This window comes from Poecilia reticulata, linkage group LG6 (genome assembly GCF_000633615.1).
Source record: "Poecilia reticulata strain Guanapo linkage group LG6, Guppy_female_1.0+MT, whole genome shotgun sequence".
NCBI lineage: Eukaryota > Metazoa > Chordata > Actinopteri > Cyprinodontiformes > Poeciliidae > Poecilia > Poecilia reticulata.
In genome coordinates, this window is record NC_024336.1 from 10,369,459 (window position 1) to 10,385,179 (window position 15,721).

General features: G+C 39.9%; 1 protein-coding gene across 1 annotated transcript; it reads left to right on the top strand.

The window, feature by feature from the left end:
- Window positions 1-7,153: 7,153 nt before the first annotated feature.
- Window positions 7,154-12,982, top strand: cfap73 (cilia and flagella associated protein 73). Its single transcript, XM_008411146.1, has 7 exons — window positions 7,154-7,314; window positions 7,420-7,543; window positions 8,884-8,976; window positions 10,575-10,766; window positions 12,232-12,453; window positions 12,542-12,697; window positions 12,778-12,982. The coding sequence occupies exons 1-7, from the start codon at window positions 7,277-7,279 to the stop codon at window positions 12,883-12,885; spliced, it is 933 nt and encodes a 310-aa protein (XP_008409368.1). The 5' UTR covers window positions 7,154-7,276; the 3' UTR covers window positions 12,886-12,982.
- The last annotated feature ends 2,739 nt before the right edge of the window (window positions 12,983-15,721 follow it).

Consider the following 15,721-nt stretch of genomic DNA (forward strand, 5'->3'; position numbering starts at 1 on the left):
AACTCGCAGGTGTGTTAAAGATCTCTTTGCTCCATGATGCACTTTCTCAGTCCACTTAAATTAAAGCAAACATGTCAGAAGTGGGATTTGAACCTGCGCATCCATCCGCCGCTCCCATCCCGGCCTGGAGTGCCTCTCACCAGCCACACCGGGCAGACAGGACTCTGCTCTGAACCAGAGGTTTGGACTTAAAAATTGAGAAAATTATTTTTGAATTCTGTCATTTCTATCAACCTCTTCTATGCGATACTTAATTTAAAAAAAACATGGCTACTGATGCAAAGCTTCTTTTTGACAGCGCAACATTAGTCTGTGGGACATGGCTTGCCTTGGTGTGCTCCATTTTGTTGTAGCACGAAGAGAGGAAAGAAGTTATAGAAAGTTATAATACGTCTGGTTATTTTAAGTACCGCCACCTGTGGGTGAGATCCGGTTGTAGCTTTAGCATGAAGCCAGGATGGCCACACCGGTAATCCCTACTTGTGTTGTCATGGATAAGCTTCTACTCTTCCTGAAGTTCTTTATAATTTCATCAAATTCATTTTTGAATTGGTATTTTGCATTGTTTTCTTTAAAGTGGAACTCATTGTTGGGGTTTTCATGCTATTTAAAGGCTTTTGTTTGTTTTTGTCTAAACGTGACGTTGGTATTCAGGTGTTAGTCACCGAACTTGTGGCTACATTTTGCCTGTTATGTTATTAGATCCAACAGTCTCTAAAAGTTGTGTTATGTAAACTCACAAAGGGTAAACGTAATGTTGGAGCCTGTATGTTGTTTCTGCTATGTTGTTGAGTGGAATGGCACTCTGGCGGGGGAATGTAAACACAATAAATCCGTACACTAAGCAGATCTCTAGACTATTAAAAGGCAAAAAGTAGCTTTCAGGGATATCTGGGGGTTAATAAAAGAAATGCTTTCATTAATCAGGCTTTGACTTTTTCACAAACAAGAAATGTATAAGTCTCCATGGAAACGTACTGAAAAGTGTTGCATATTGCACAGCTTAACGTCCAAACCTTATTCACGTAAACACCTTGCACAATATTTTTGTGCACATTACAGTTTCTATAGGAGCCAAAGATATTAGTGTGCAAGTTTTTTTTTTTAAATATATTTCAAGGGGCTTCTTTAGAGTAATGAAAATATCATCCTAATTTTATTGTTGCTGGTTGGCAACTATTTTGCATAAAGTTCAACTCTGTTCTCTGTCTGATCTTGTGAAACTGATTGCGAAGAGTATGGAAGACGTACAACAGATAAGCAGCATGCATGTGGATATCTTTAGGTTCTGACCGCACCAGTCCCCACATCGTCAATGAAGCCAGAGAATGAAGAGGTCCGATAAAGAAGGTAGCCCACAGACGGCTGCTCCGCTGGTTATACGAACAGCCACCGTCTGCAGAAAGGTCACAGAGGTGGTAAACTGACCCATCGGCGTTCATCTCCAACAGGAATCGTTGTTTATTTCTTTTGCATTGTAGCACATCGGAAGACAATAAGGTTATTATTAAACAACCATCTAACACAAGGATAACGAAAATCGCATCGCAATCGTTTGGATTTGTTCCAATAGTACGGGAGTATGTTACTGCCAAAACTAGGATTAAAATACAGGAGCAGTATCTAGATTTTTTTTTTTTTTTTTGCCAATATATCTTTACAAACTTTCTTAAAAGTTTAAACAAGCACAGCTCTTATACTTTGCGAGACGATGTAGCAACAGTGATAATACTACTTTAACACTCTACTACTAAATGACAAACACAAGGAAAAATCAACAAAGTGCCGCTCACAGAATCCTGATCGTAACAACAGTGTACGTACCATAACCCTTGTATGTCGAAATGGGGTCTAATCGACCCCACACACGTAAAACTTGTATCATTTTCCACAGTCCTCTACGTTTGACTCAGTCCTCGCACACACAAGGGTTAAGAGAATAGTTTGTGTGGTGCAAATTTAAAGATTTCCATGTTTATACATTCTTAACTCTTATTAAAAATCCATCTATTAGCTGCTTCTTCGTGTTTGTGTGATGTCTTTTGGTGGAGATGGGACTGGCCTTTATTAACCACTCAGACAAACAGACAACAAAACTGTCAGAAGGTCGATACTGTGAATATAACTCAAAAAAGTCAATAATTTGGATCGTATTTTTATTCTTTCCTTTCTCGCAGGACAATTCTGCCATGTTTAGGTTTCAGAGTGAAAAAAGTGAAATCCTTTTTCAAAAACATGACTGTAGCAGAAATACTTTCAGTAACCAGGATGATGAATGACTGCTAAATACATTATTGCTAGGGAACGGAAAATGATTGCATGGGAATGCAAAACAAAAACAAACAAAAAAATCCCCCGTGTTATCAAGGGGGTTCCGTACAGTTGAGTTTCTGAGACGGCTATTTCTAAATATACTGCAAATAAAATAAAAAAAATAATTAAATAATAAATAAATGCAACCTTTTCAGACTAATGTTTTTTGTTAAATAGCATTTTGCTCATGTCCAGAGGGAGGCAGCCATCCAAACAGAACAACCCTGCTGAGATTAACTGAACCCTCACGAGGTTAGTCAACCTTTACTCAAAACCCAATACCTCTGTGTAGCATTTATCCATGAAGTCTTCTTCATTTTCATCTGTCTTTGTTTACGTGCGCTTTTGTTCGCCAATGACAGGGGTTACACAAGCAGTCAGGTCTTAGACAGGATGTCATTTGTCCTCATTAAAGCAGAGCCTGCATTCATTCGTCCCCCCCACGTGCATTTCTGCGTATTATTAACGACGTCTCATCATGATGAAAGCACCGAACAACATTGGAAGAAGCGATGAGACTTGACCGGCGCTTCAGACTCAGTCAGCGCTGTAACTGATCCAATCCGGTTTTTATTACCATTTCCATCAACAACAACAAAAAAAAGCAACCGTGAGGCGTTTCTTAGCTGCTGTTCACTGCTGAGCAGTTGTTCTTATTCATAAAGTCACAGTGGTCATATTTTAGGAATGCTAGCCAGAGCAGATTATGACGCTATATGGTGTGCTTGGAACCAATTTTCTTTGGTAATATGAAACACGGATGGTAAAATTTCAGACTCAACACAAACTGAAAATCACATCCGTAGGGGAAACTGTGGACCAGTGCAACGTTTCTGATATGTTTTCTCTGTAGCTTGGAGCTCTTTTAAGGTGGTTTATTAAGAATGCGGTGAAAAGTAATTGCATGGGTCTACCAAGAGATGGCACCACTATTTCCTCTGCTGCACCAAAATAGTAATTGCATTGTTTGATCTCAAACACAAAGAGTGAACCAGGTTAGTCACAATAAAATAAGGATATTGACCAAATAATATTGAAACATTTTAGGCTGTGAGAAAACTTTTTTTGGAAAGAAAAAAATGGGCTGTGACTTTAGTTCACGTGAGTGAAGGTAAGTCACAAAATCACTTTGTGGAACACTCTTCAGCTCCCAATGTCCCCTTTGGATCGGCTCACTCTGCTTGGCAGAAGAGTAGATTCGGTTTGTCCCCCCAGCTGTTTTTACAACCAGATGCTTAACATCTGATAACCATAATTTTCAGTTTTTAGTTTGCTACTTTGACATGAAATGGCGAGTGAAGTCTGCCGTTCTAATCTAAGACAATACTTTAGCTCCTTATGAACATCTCTTTGTTCAGGTATTTAACATGTTTTTATTACTTTCATTTTAATTTTTTCTATTTGGCAACCTAGTAAGTTCCTGTGTTGTTACATTTTGCATATATATGTCTTAGTGTAATAAAACATCACTTCTGCACTGCGAGAGAGACAACAGTCCTTCGTCTTTTTCCTCAACCAAAAATCCTACTTTTTGTACTGAATCTTTCAAATTGCTTTGCATATTTTTATTCTTGACATGTCGCTACAGTGATTATTAAAACTGATGATTTTTCACGAGCCTGATTCTTGCGTGCCCCCTGGGCACTTGCTGCCCTACGTGCAGTGCGTGATGTTCGTGGGCGGAGTGCGGCCATGTTGGCTCCCCTCAGCGACTGCTCTAGCATGAACTGCAGCAAGGATCTTACATATGTGAGATGCCCATTTTACTCTTCCCACAAGCAGTTTGACCTCCTGCTATTTACAAGATGTGGCTTCATTAAAAAAAAAAAAAAAAGTCATAATATGCAAGAGCTTTACTCCAAGGTTATGAGGCGTATTTAATTTTTTAGCAAACACAAACTAGTTGGGAGAAGATTCTTTGTTGATTTCTCTATAATCCGACAACTGAAGGACATAGATATGTTAAATTTGTATGAATACTTTTAACCTGTCACTTTTATATCTGTAAATGATTTAGACCTTTTTTTTTTTTTGCCTTTTTTGTATGGTCTTCCTGTTTATGAATGAGCTCTGTGTATCCAGCCATTTCCAGCACACGCTCAGTATTTCCGGGGTCTTCGTGATAAATGGGACAAATGGCAGGTTGCCCTGGACAACATGAAAGATCTACAGATTAATTCATTTGTGATTTTAGACAATAAAGTAAACTTGGAAGTTTCCAAGCTGCAAAACCCAATGTAACACACAGCAATAAAGTTATGTTTTTATACACTGCCTTTTTTGAGTTTCACACATGGGATTTCATCAATAAAATATAAATTCAGTTCACAGTACAATGAAAATCAAACGGTCTTTGACCAAATCACTTTCCACTTGAAAAGTGAAGTCACCGCTGATGAACGAGCCTCAGAACAGACGAACACACATCACACGACATTCTCATGTTTTTCAAAGCCCTTTGAAATGCAACGTTTAGTCTTTGAAATTCATCTGAAGTAATCAAGGTAATTCTGTGCCTGTTTGCCATGCGGATCCCTTTAACGCCCCTTATTCTATGATTTTCACCTTTCATCCCATATATATGTGTGCATGCATATACGAGAGGTAGTTTTCCATGAATTAGAGAAAACTTGGAATCCAGAGATTTTAGTTTATTAGTCACTCTTTAGCTCATATTTTAGAAACTGTACTCACTATTTAGATGCAGAGAGACTCCTATTATTGCAACCTAGAAAAGGAATTAGACGAGAGGATACTTACTTTAGCTTTTTCTTCTTTTGCTCTTTCCTTTGTTTTGTTATTTTGTTTGTATTTTCTTTTAATTCCTGTAAAGSACTTTGTATTACCTTGTTGCTGAAAATGTGCTATATAAATAAAATTACCTTTACCTCTACCTTTTACCTTTTCCAATCTTTATATAACCGAACTGGAAATGACCCAGGCTGGATTTGCAGATCTCCGTAAACTATAATAGCTGAGGTCGTGTTTGACAGATTTATCATTCTTCCGTGGGAGCAGAAAAAGCTCCAGTGTGTCTGCTGCCTGACTGCCGACTGACAACAGGCTACATCAAAAACAGATTTTCTTACATGCACAAAATTTCAGGGTTTTCTGATCTTTGCCACATCCATCCATCCATCCATCCATCCATCCATCCATCCATCCATCCATCCATCCATCCATCCATCCATCCATCCATCCATCCATCCATCCATCCATCCATCCATCCATCCATCCATCCATCCATCCATCCATCCATCCATCCATCCATCCATCCATCCATCCATCCATCCATCCATCCATCCATCCATCTTCTTCCGCTTATCCGGGGTCGGGTCGCGGGGGCAGCAGCTTCAGAAGGGAGGCCCAGACTTCCCTCTCCCCAGCAACTTCTTCCACCTCCTCCGGGGGAATCCCAAGGCGTTCCCAGGCCAGCCGAGAGACATAGTCCCTCCAGCGTGTCCTGGGTCTTCCCCAAGGCCTCCTCCCGGTGGGACGTGCCCGAAACACCTCACCAGGGAGGCGTCCAGGAGGCATCTTGACCAGATGCCTGAGCCACCTCAACTGGCTCCTCTCTCCTCTCTTTGCCCCAGCTTTAGAAATTCTCAATAAAAGCACTGAAAAGCGGGCAAGCATGTGGATCGGGTTTTCTGTCTGGAAGGTTGTTGGCAAACCTTCCAGAATACATTAAAGGTAGTTATTTATGACAAAGGAACAGTGTTTTATTTTCAGCTGGAGACTACAATGACATTGTTTCTTATGTCCTCCATAATGAGAGTGTTGTTTATTTCCATGCTAAGTAAAGAAACTAAATGTGACACGGTTAGAGGTTTTAGAAATGCTGTGAACTATTTGCAATGTCTAAGTCGGCATACCTTCCAAGCGAGTTCACACTTGCTAAATGTTTTCATGTTTTGTCACATAAAAACTAATAACTTAATATTTGTACCATCTTTCACTTAATTTACAGGGACAAATGTTTATAGGTGGTATGTCTCTGCTAGCTTTGCACATCTTGAGATAAAACGTCGGATTTTACAAGGGAGTATTAGCAACGGCATGTTTGTTGCACCGTAGATAAAAGAAATAATAACATGGCTACATTTCAAAAACCTATTCAAGAAAAAACATTGGATAGTCCGCTGATGCCAGAGAGCCATAAATTTGCAAGAAAAAATTATAATTGTCCATCATTAAACAAATAAATTAATTGTTTTAAAACTTGAATATTCTCTTGGTGTACATTATAAAGTCATTTTTGCGACAAAAAATGCAAGAAGTCCTCTAAGGTTTGGTGGTAATTTAAGGAGATACATGTCTGGTTGTTTTCCAAAATGTAAGAGAATATATCTGAGTTCTTTTCTGTGTCAGAACAGCATATCTGGGAAAATATTCATGTGTGTATATCTAAAAATTTACCACTTAAATGTTAGAAAATCTATGGTATGTTTTGTACCAAATGTCTGACTTTATAATCTTAGTAAGCTGACTATTTATCATGCTGGCTTTACAATGTTAGAGAATATTTCAGGTGTAATATTATAAATGTATACCCTTAATCATGAAAAAAAAATTTTTAATGTGTTACAAATGTACAACTTTTCCACACGAGAGAATTTTGAATTTTTTTTTAGCAATTATGCAAAATTAATTCAGAAATGTAGGATTATACTCCTCCGTGGCCACATATTGTATTTTCTTTCACTCTCCAGTAGCCCTAATTCTTTGTCACGTTACATTTAATCCCGAAAGCTGAGACCCCTACAAATGACACGCTCAGGCTTCCATACATAACACTGTTTCCCTTCAAAACAAACGTCAGTTTGCGCCCGTAAAAGAAAGCGTTCCGTTACCATAGAAACGACAAAAAGGCTCTCGAGAGTTTACTGTAGAAGTGAATTACATTGAGGGGAAAATAAAAACAAAACAGAACATCTGGAGGCCGACGGGAAACAGAGCAAGAATGTTTTCCAAGATGACCAGCGACCGGGCGGTTTGTCCGTAAGTCCCCCCCGGCCCCCCACGAACCCCATGCAAAGTTCAGCCGAACCCGGTCCGGTCCGGTCCGTCGTGGACAACACGTTTGTTCCGTGTTTGTGTTTGCAGGAACATTAAGCCCACTGTCAAAGTCGCGATGACAGGACGGGACTTTATAGCAGCGCAGATGGAGCTGAGGCAGAAGGAAAGAGATCTGGAGCAGCTCAAGCAGAAGTCCCATGAGCAGAAACAGGTTCGGGACGGTCTGTCCAGCGGTTCTGACCCAGCTGAAGGAGACCCTGTCCTAACGACGCTGGTTTTAATTCTGCTGCGTTTAACTCACATTCGCGGAAATCTGCAGCACTTGGAATGGTCAAACTAAACCTGGATTACTTCTGAAATAATCATAGATTCCATAAAACTCTGTATTGTTCGGTTTGTTGAAGGGTAATTGTGTTTGTTTGCTTGGTCAATAGCAAACAAACAATTAGTTTTTATGTGACAAAAGTCTGATCAGACAGAGGAATTGATCTGTCTGATCAATTCATCAGACAGAATTGATTATTCTACCCCACGTCACGTCAAATTTTCTAAAACACGGTTTGTGAGTTTTATAATTTAGTTTGCGAAAACTCAAAAAATTAGCAATTTTTTGTTGTTGTTGTTGTTGTCTTAGTGTGGTTTCAGATTTGATCTTTGACCAGGGACCAAAACCCTTTACCATCCAAAAACCCGTTTCTGTGTCTTACCAAACGAAATTTGCTCACGGCCCTTTCTTGTGTTACTTGAATCAATAAAAAGCTTTTTTTTTCACTGCTGCTTTTAGATTTTAGAACACAGAGGAATGAGATAAAAAGTTTTATGTGATGCATTTCCTTTGAATCCTACATTTCTGGAATGTTGAAAGTCAGCTTGTAACCTAATAAAAAGTGAATGTGATGCAGAGGGTTTCCCAAACACAGTGTTTGTAATTATTATTGAGTTATTACGACCCACAAGTGACTTTGGAGCTGCCGGTTGCAGACCGCTGACCTCGATCACATCCTTAACACAACCATGAAGCAGCAGAGACAGATTAGACTAGATTTGTTCAAACCTTTGACCAGATGTTTAGAAATAAATAAAAGCATTTTTTTTTCTCTGTCTCTCTTATACCGCCTTCAATTGATTGCTGAAATAGATCACAAGGAGAGGTTTATGTTAAAAGGTTTATGTTAAAAACACAACAGGAAGCTCAAATCTGGGCAGAATTATGCTGTAGCAGAGATTATGCAAAACATAGTTGGTGCTTTGTGCAACGCTCCAGTGGGATGGATTTTAATCCTATCTCAGGCCAGACAAAACATTTGGTTTAAACTTAGCCTGAGGCTTAGATGTCTTAGCCACCAAGGCATAAGTTAGAACTGTTTATTTTTTATGATGTAACATTTGCCATTTATGTATAATCCTAATTTCTGTTTGTTTGCTTCTTTATATCTTGAATCATAATGTTTTCATTGTATGCCATATCAAAACTCATATTGCGTGACTCATATGACTATAACTGAATATCTGTTTTGTTGATGTTTGTTGTTTTTTATTTGTTTGTGGCAGTATTTGATTTATCTACATCGCCGTAATGAGGAGCTGCAGCAAACCGCAAAGGAAGCACGTGAGCAACGCTTCAAGCTGGAAATGTTTTTTCGGGTACTTCCAAAAATCACACACACACGCACACACAAAAAAACATGTTTATCAAGTTTGACATTCTGTAAGTCATTATTTAACACTGCTAAATATTCATTTTTATATTAAAGTGTGCTCACATATAAATGTTTAATCCTGTTTTTTTCTCTGAAAAGAAAGATCTCAACAAACATTTGTTCACCAGATGGGGAATAAAAATAGGACATGCTCCCCCTTGACTAACTAGTCATTTTCAGTCATTTCTGTAAGATACTTCCTATTGCCGTCCACCAGAGATCTGTTTGAGGATAGTTAGTCCAGTCTTCACTTTCATCTATAGGATTTTTTTATAGGCGTTTCCTGTTTGTACAGCTTGTTTCAATTCACCCCAAAGCACCTCAGTGAGATAGATGAAGATTGGAGCTTCGCAGACTTCAGTTCGGACTTCAGGTTGGGCTCGGCGATGCAGCGTAAAGACTATACCATGATATGTTGAGCAGTTCACCTCAAAAACAGTAAATGGAGTATTGTTATATTCCACCTCTGACTGCGTTGGGTAGCGCCATAAGATGAGCGCTACGTAACGGCAGCGTTCTCCAAACGTCAGCCAGGCAGTCCTACAAAATGTTGCCAAACAACATTTGAAAATTCTTCCATTTTCTCTTCACTTCTTGTGAAGTCTGGATGGAGGGAAGTCATGTGACTACGGACTGTCTAAAAGAGACAAGCACATAGCCTAACTATACACAGCCAAAAAAGACAAAAATGACTTTTCTTTTCATTTTCCCAGGCTTAACTTCATGTTTTTCTTATGGTGTGTTCACACCAAACGCGTTACACGCATCAAAAACGGGTCTGACGCTTCAAGTTCGAATAGGGCGTGTGCCCTTTGAATGCAGATGCTTGACATTTTGCTGTACACCTAGCGTTTCGCACATCGGGCGCATCTGGTTTACATTCAAAGTCTATGTGGAGGCGCGTCAGATGCGTCAAAATCGCATCGCTCTTGCTGTTGTTTTCCATTGCTGGCCTATTTATTGAAGGTGTTTGCCTCGTCCAACGCTCCAAACGCTTCAGACTGCTCCACGCTAAACGTGCGAAACATGCCACGACAAGCTCTTGACACGCCTCCACGTAGACGATTGGCGTGAACGCGCCATTAGACGGTGCAGGCTTTCTTCCTTTCTTGCATCCTACTCTACCAGACCTTGACATGCTGGCAGTTGCATTGAATCTCCTCCGCTTGTAGACTATGTTCTGTACAATGGAATGGCTTATCTCAAGTTCCTTGAGACTTCTTTAAACCCATTATAACGGGACTGACAGCTCTTTCCATCTCACTTTGGTGTGCAACAGTCAACACCACACCAAACTAAATGTCTGAATTTGAAACAAGCCTTCCTCAAATGATGAGTGGGGATAAATGTAGGGGTGTCCTTAAATTTTCCACACCAGAAGTCACTTTTCAAACCACATCTTCAACTTTAGGTTTTGGATTACGCTACTTAGATTTCTGAGTATGTTTTATGCTGATCTTATGTCTCCATAAATGTCCAAAAACGCACAAATTGTTTATGTGACTGTCTATGGCACTGACTAAATCCGTCATTCTGCTCCAGGATGAAGAAACGGAATCCGACAGGTTGATGGCTGAGAAGGAGATGAAGGAGGCGATGGAGAAGGAGGCGGAAATACAGCGGCTGAGGGAGGAGTGTGTGGCGCTGAAGAAGAGGAAGCGGGAGATGCAGCTTCAGACCCTCAAATACACACACTACAGGGAGTTCTTGGAGCGCGTGCTCAAACTAACAAAAGTATGGAAATGACCTGACGTGTGGCGCAGTTTTCTTTTAATTATTGGTAGAAATGACGAGAAAAAAAAAGACATAAGTTCAGTTGAAACTGTCCAAATTAAGTAAAAAAAAAAAAGACACCTGACATAAAGACATTACAGCGACCCGTAGGTTTTCACCAACATCTCCAAGATTGTCCCTTCATCTGGTAACTGTTGAATCCTCCACATATTCAGTACATCTTCCATATTTTCAAAATGTTAGCCCTAAAAGCTAGGACTGATCAGAAAAAGATAACAAACACATTTTAACCAAAAATGCAGAAGATAGAAACGCACGCAAGCAATTTATGCTGAAGTCAGACATCGGGTTTTTGCTGTTCTGATGCTGTTTTCTACATGTTAAACCTGCTGAGATATTTGAAGATCAAGTGATGGTTCAGTTAACACCACATGTCATCTCTACCATCCTCTAACAAGTATACTGTACGTTACGCAGTGTAAGGGTTAGATTAATAAGCTTCATCTTAGAAAAACTAATAGTTGAAAAAGTATTTCCTTTGCCTGAATTTCTTATTTTTTGATTAATACAATTGGTGGAAACCATCCTGGCATCACTGCAGGAGCTCGTCGATATCCGGAGGTACAGCCAATCAACAACAAGTAATATGAATGGCTCTCTTGGATTGGCTGCTTTGTAAATGCCAGCTAATGTGCTGGCATTTACAAGCACAAAGCACAAGCACAGCTCCAGTCAAGCAGCACTTTCACATTTTAAAGATGTACACAAAAATCTATGAAAAAGCGGGTTTTTTGCAAATAATTTAGAGTTGCGTTCAACAGACAAATGTGTGAAAAGGTGCAGGTAGCGAGTGTGGAGAGTCCACTGTAAGGATTTGCATCTTCTAATGTCAGTCTTTGAAATATCACAGTGTGTGTACATGAGTTTATTTTGAGTAGCTTTGATTTCAAATACCTTTTTACTTTTACTTGAGTGAAACCTTTAGGTTCTCTGCCCAACTCTGATTAAAACTTGAACTGTGGAAAATTGAAAAATCTAAAACCAGGACTCATTTTTTACTTTATTTTTATTTTAACTTTTCCATTTGGACATCTGAGGAAAAAACAAAAAACATGATAGTGGATCTATCCCATCTGTCCTTTTCCTATACACATAACGCCCTCCACTATAGTCCACTTCCTGCTTTAGGAGCGCTCTCCGGTCCAACATGCATTCAAACCGCGACAGAGTTCACCTTAACCGAACTGAGACTAAGGCTTTCAGGCGGGCCAGAGTTGTGCTTTTTGGGTCGATTGCACACTCACACCTTCCGAAACAAACCGGACTTTCTAGGAAAATGAACTGGATTTCAATGAAAGCGGACTAAACAGGGCCGGTGCAAACCTGCCCGGTTCAAATTTATTTTGAACTTCGCATTTATTTTTGCTCCCGTTTGTCACCAGGCGACCCTAACTCTGTCTCGCAGTTCACCGACGTGGACGCGCTCTCGGGTTACTTCGAGAACCTTCTCTACATCAGGGACCAGCTGTACCAGAGGGAGACTCAGGTGCAGGAACACATGGAGCAGCAGAAGAAAGCCTTCCAGATCCTGAAGGACAAGCACAACCTGCTGTGGCTGCAAAAGAACAACCACCTGTCGCAGCTCCAGACCACGCTGGAAAAGGCCCGCTCTAAAGCTCTGATATGGGTATGGGTGTGGCTAATCATAGCGTCATCGTAGCCAGGAAGCTAAAGACGCTCCGAGAGAAGCTCAGGTGTTGCGTGTGTTTCTGCAGGAAAGGCAGTGGAACCAAATTCAGGAAACGGCTGCAAAGAAGACGCTAGAGCTGGGCCAGATTACGTACGCGACCCTTAACCTGTTCGAAATGGCCGGCGGGGTGATTGGAGTGGGCGGTTTGCACATCCACGACACGGAGAAACAACTGGAGGCAGTAGGTGCCCTGAGGGAAGCAGCGTAAGGCAGCCGGAGTAAGAAAAGAAAGAATTGATGGTGTGTGTGTTTCCTCCTCAGATCAAGAACTTCATGATGGACCACACAGACATTGTGAAACATTATCAGACATACATGCATCGAGAAGCCAGAGGAAGCAAAACAGAAAGCATTCCAAATGTTAAGTAGCAAACTGTTTAACCCTGTCCCAGTGTTGTGTTACACTGGGACAGGGTAACACAACACTGTGTTACAAATTATGTCAAATTAAAAAAAGCGCAAATTACTTTTCTTCTCTTTTTTGTTTGTTTTTGTTTGTTACCCAAACTTAGATTTTGTACCCTATTTTTCAGTCTTTGAACACTATTGGATAGAAAAGTTGGATGGAAGTTGATCGTTGCAGTTTGTGTGATTCTGGTGCAATACTGGCGCAAGATGTTTTACATTATTTTTAATATTCAAAAATTTTTATAAAACCTCACGATATCAATTGAAAATGAAGTACTCCTGCAAAACAATTTGAACAGTTGGATTTTCTGTGTCTGGCACTTCCAGGGTTAAGCTCTGTTTTGATTTCCCAACTTATCTTATCCTTGTTTTATCTGTTCCTGTTGCAAAAACACATAAATCCTGATATAATTCCCCCAGGTTTTATGGTCAGCTCTCGGCTTTAGGCTTTCACCCTCCCACCCCTGAACCCGCCTAAAACAAACCGGATTCCAAAAAAGTTGGGACACTAAACAAATTGTGAATAAAAACTGAATGCAATGATGTGGAGATGGCAAATGTCAATATTTTATTCGTAATAGAACATAGATGGCAGATCAAAAGTGTAATATGAGTAAATGTAACATTTTAAAGGAAAAATATGTTGATTAAAAATTTCACAGTGTCTWCAAATCCCAAAAAAGTTGGGACAAGTAGCAATAAGTGGCTGGAAAAAGGAAATTGAACATATAACAAAGAGATGGAAGACCAATTAACACTAATTAGGTCAATTGACAACATGATTGGGTATAAAAAGAGCTTCTTAGAGTGTCAGTGTCTCTYTGAAGCCAAGATGGTAAGAGGATCACCAATTCCACCATTGTTGCGCTGAAAGATAGTGCAGCAATACCAGAATGGTGTTACCCAGCATAAAATAGCAAAGACTTTTAAGTTATCATCATCAACCGTGCATAACATCATCAAAAGATTCAGATAATTTGGAACAATCTCTGTGCATAAGGGTCAAGGCCGTAAAACTCTACTGGATGCTCGTGATCTCCTGGCCCTTAAACGTCACTGCACCTCAAACAGGAATGCCACTGTCAAGGAAATAACAGCCTGGGCTCAGGAATACTTCCAGAAAGCATCGTCAATGAACACAAGCCACCGTCCCATCTGCCACTGCCAGCTGAAACTCTACAGTGCAAAGAGGAAGCCATTTCTAAGCTCCACAAGCTCAGCCGTTTGCACTGGGCCAGGAGTCATTTAAAATGGAGTGAGGCAAAATGGACGACTGTTCTGTGGTCAGATGAGTCACAATTTGAAGTTCTTTATGGAACACTGGGACGCCATGTCATCCGGACCAGAGAGGACAAGGATAACCCAAGTTGTTATCAACGCTCCGTTCAGAAGCTGCATCACTGATGGTCTGGGGTTGCATGAGTGCTGGTGGCCTGGGCAGCTTGCATGTCTGGAAAGGCTCCATTAATGCAGAGAACTACGTTCAGGTTCTAGAACAACATATGCTCCCATCTAGACGTCATCTCTTTCAGGGAAGACCCTGCATTTTTCAACAAGATAATGCCAGACCACATTCTGCAGCAATCACAACATCATGGCTACGTAGGAGAAGGATCCGGGTACTGAAATGTCCAGCCTGCAGTCCAGATCTTTCACCTATAGAGAACATTTGGTGCATCATAAAGAGGAAGGTGCGACAAAGAAGGCCCAAGACGATTGAACAGTTAGAGGCCTGTATTAGACATGAATGGGAGAGCATTCCTACTTCTAAACTTGAGAAACTGGCCTCCTCTGTCCCCAGACGTCTGTTGAATGTTGGAAGAAGAAGGGGACATGCCACACAGTGGTAAAAATGGCCTTGTCTCAACTGTTTTGGGATTTGTTGACGTCATGAAATTTTGAAACAACATATTTTCCCTTAAAATGATACATTCTCTCAGTTTAAACTTTTTATCTGTGATTTGTGTTCTATTGTGAATAAAATATTAGATGTTGGCACCTCCACATCATTGCATTCAGTTTTTATTCACAATGTGCTTAGTGTCCCAACTTTTTTGGAATCCGGTTTGTACACGCCATGATCCAGCAGCTGGAATACTCACCTCGTGCTGCATTTTTTTTTTCTGTTGGATATTCTGTTGTCTCCTTACGATGGAGAACAAGGGCCACTCTAAGACAAAAAACAAAAAAAAGTCAAGAAAATGACGACAGTCACAAAATAATTGAAATAAACTCACAATATTACAAGAATACATTTGTGTGAGAATAAAGTCTGAATATCACGAATATAAAGTCATATTGTTACAACTTGTAACAATATGACTTTATTCTCATTATTACAACTTTATTCTCGTACAACTTTTTTCTTGGAATATTATATTAATCTCGTGTTTTTATTGAATTTTTTTCTTAACCCTTTCATGCATAGTGGTCACTACAGTGGACAGCTGTCTAAAAGCCATTTTCTTGTGCTTCTTGTGGATTTTTATGTTATAAACGCACACAGACCACTGAAGTGGACACTAATGCATCATAAAATACACTATCAACTACTGGCCATCAGCTGCAAATGCAAGAAATTATTTTTGTTAAATCCAATATGGCCAACAGACAAAAAGCATGCCAACCGACCCGGTCCCTCCTTCTACTGTAGAAAAAATATTGTGGCATCAGATAACCCCTAAGGAACAATACTACTGATGTATTTTTCAAATAACAACTTTGTATTTGGAGAAAATTACAATTGATCACCTAATTTTTTTTTATTTTTTTTTTACAAAATTGTTTTCCTACCTTT

Coding starts and splice junctions, on each gene's coding strand:
- cfap73 (XM_008411146.1), top strand. CDS start 7,277: ATGTTTTCCAAGATGACCAGCGACCGGGCGGTTTGTCC. Junction 7,544..8,883: donor AGTCCCATGAGCAGAAACAG/GTTCGGGACGGT, acceptor TGTTTGTGGCAG/TATTTGATTTATCTACATCG. Junction 12,698..12,777: donor CGGAGAAACAACTGGAGGCA/GTAGGTGCCCTG, acceptor TTTCCTCCTCAG/ATCAAGAACTTCATGATGGA.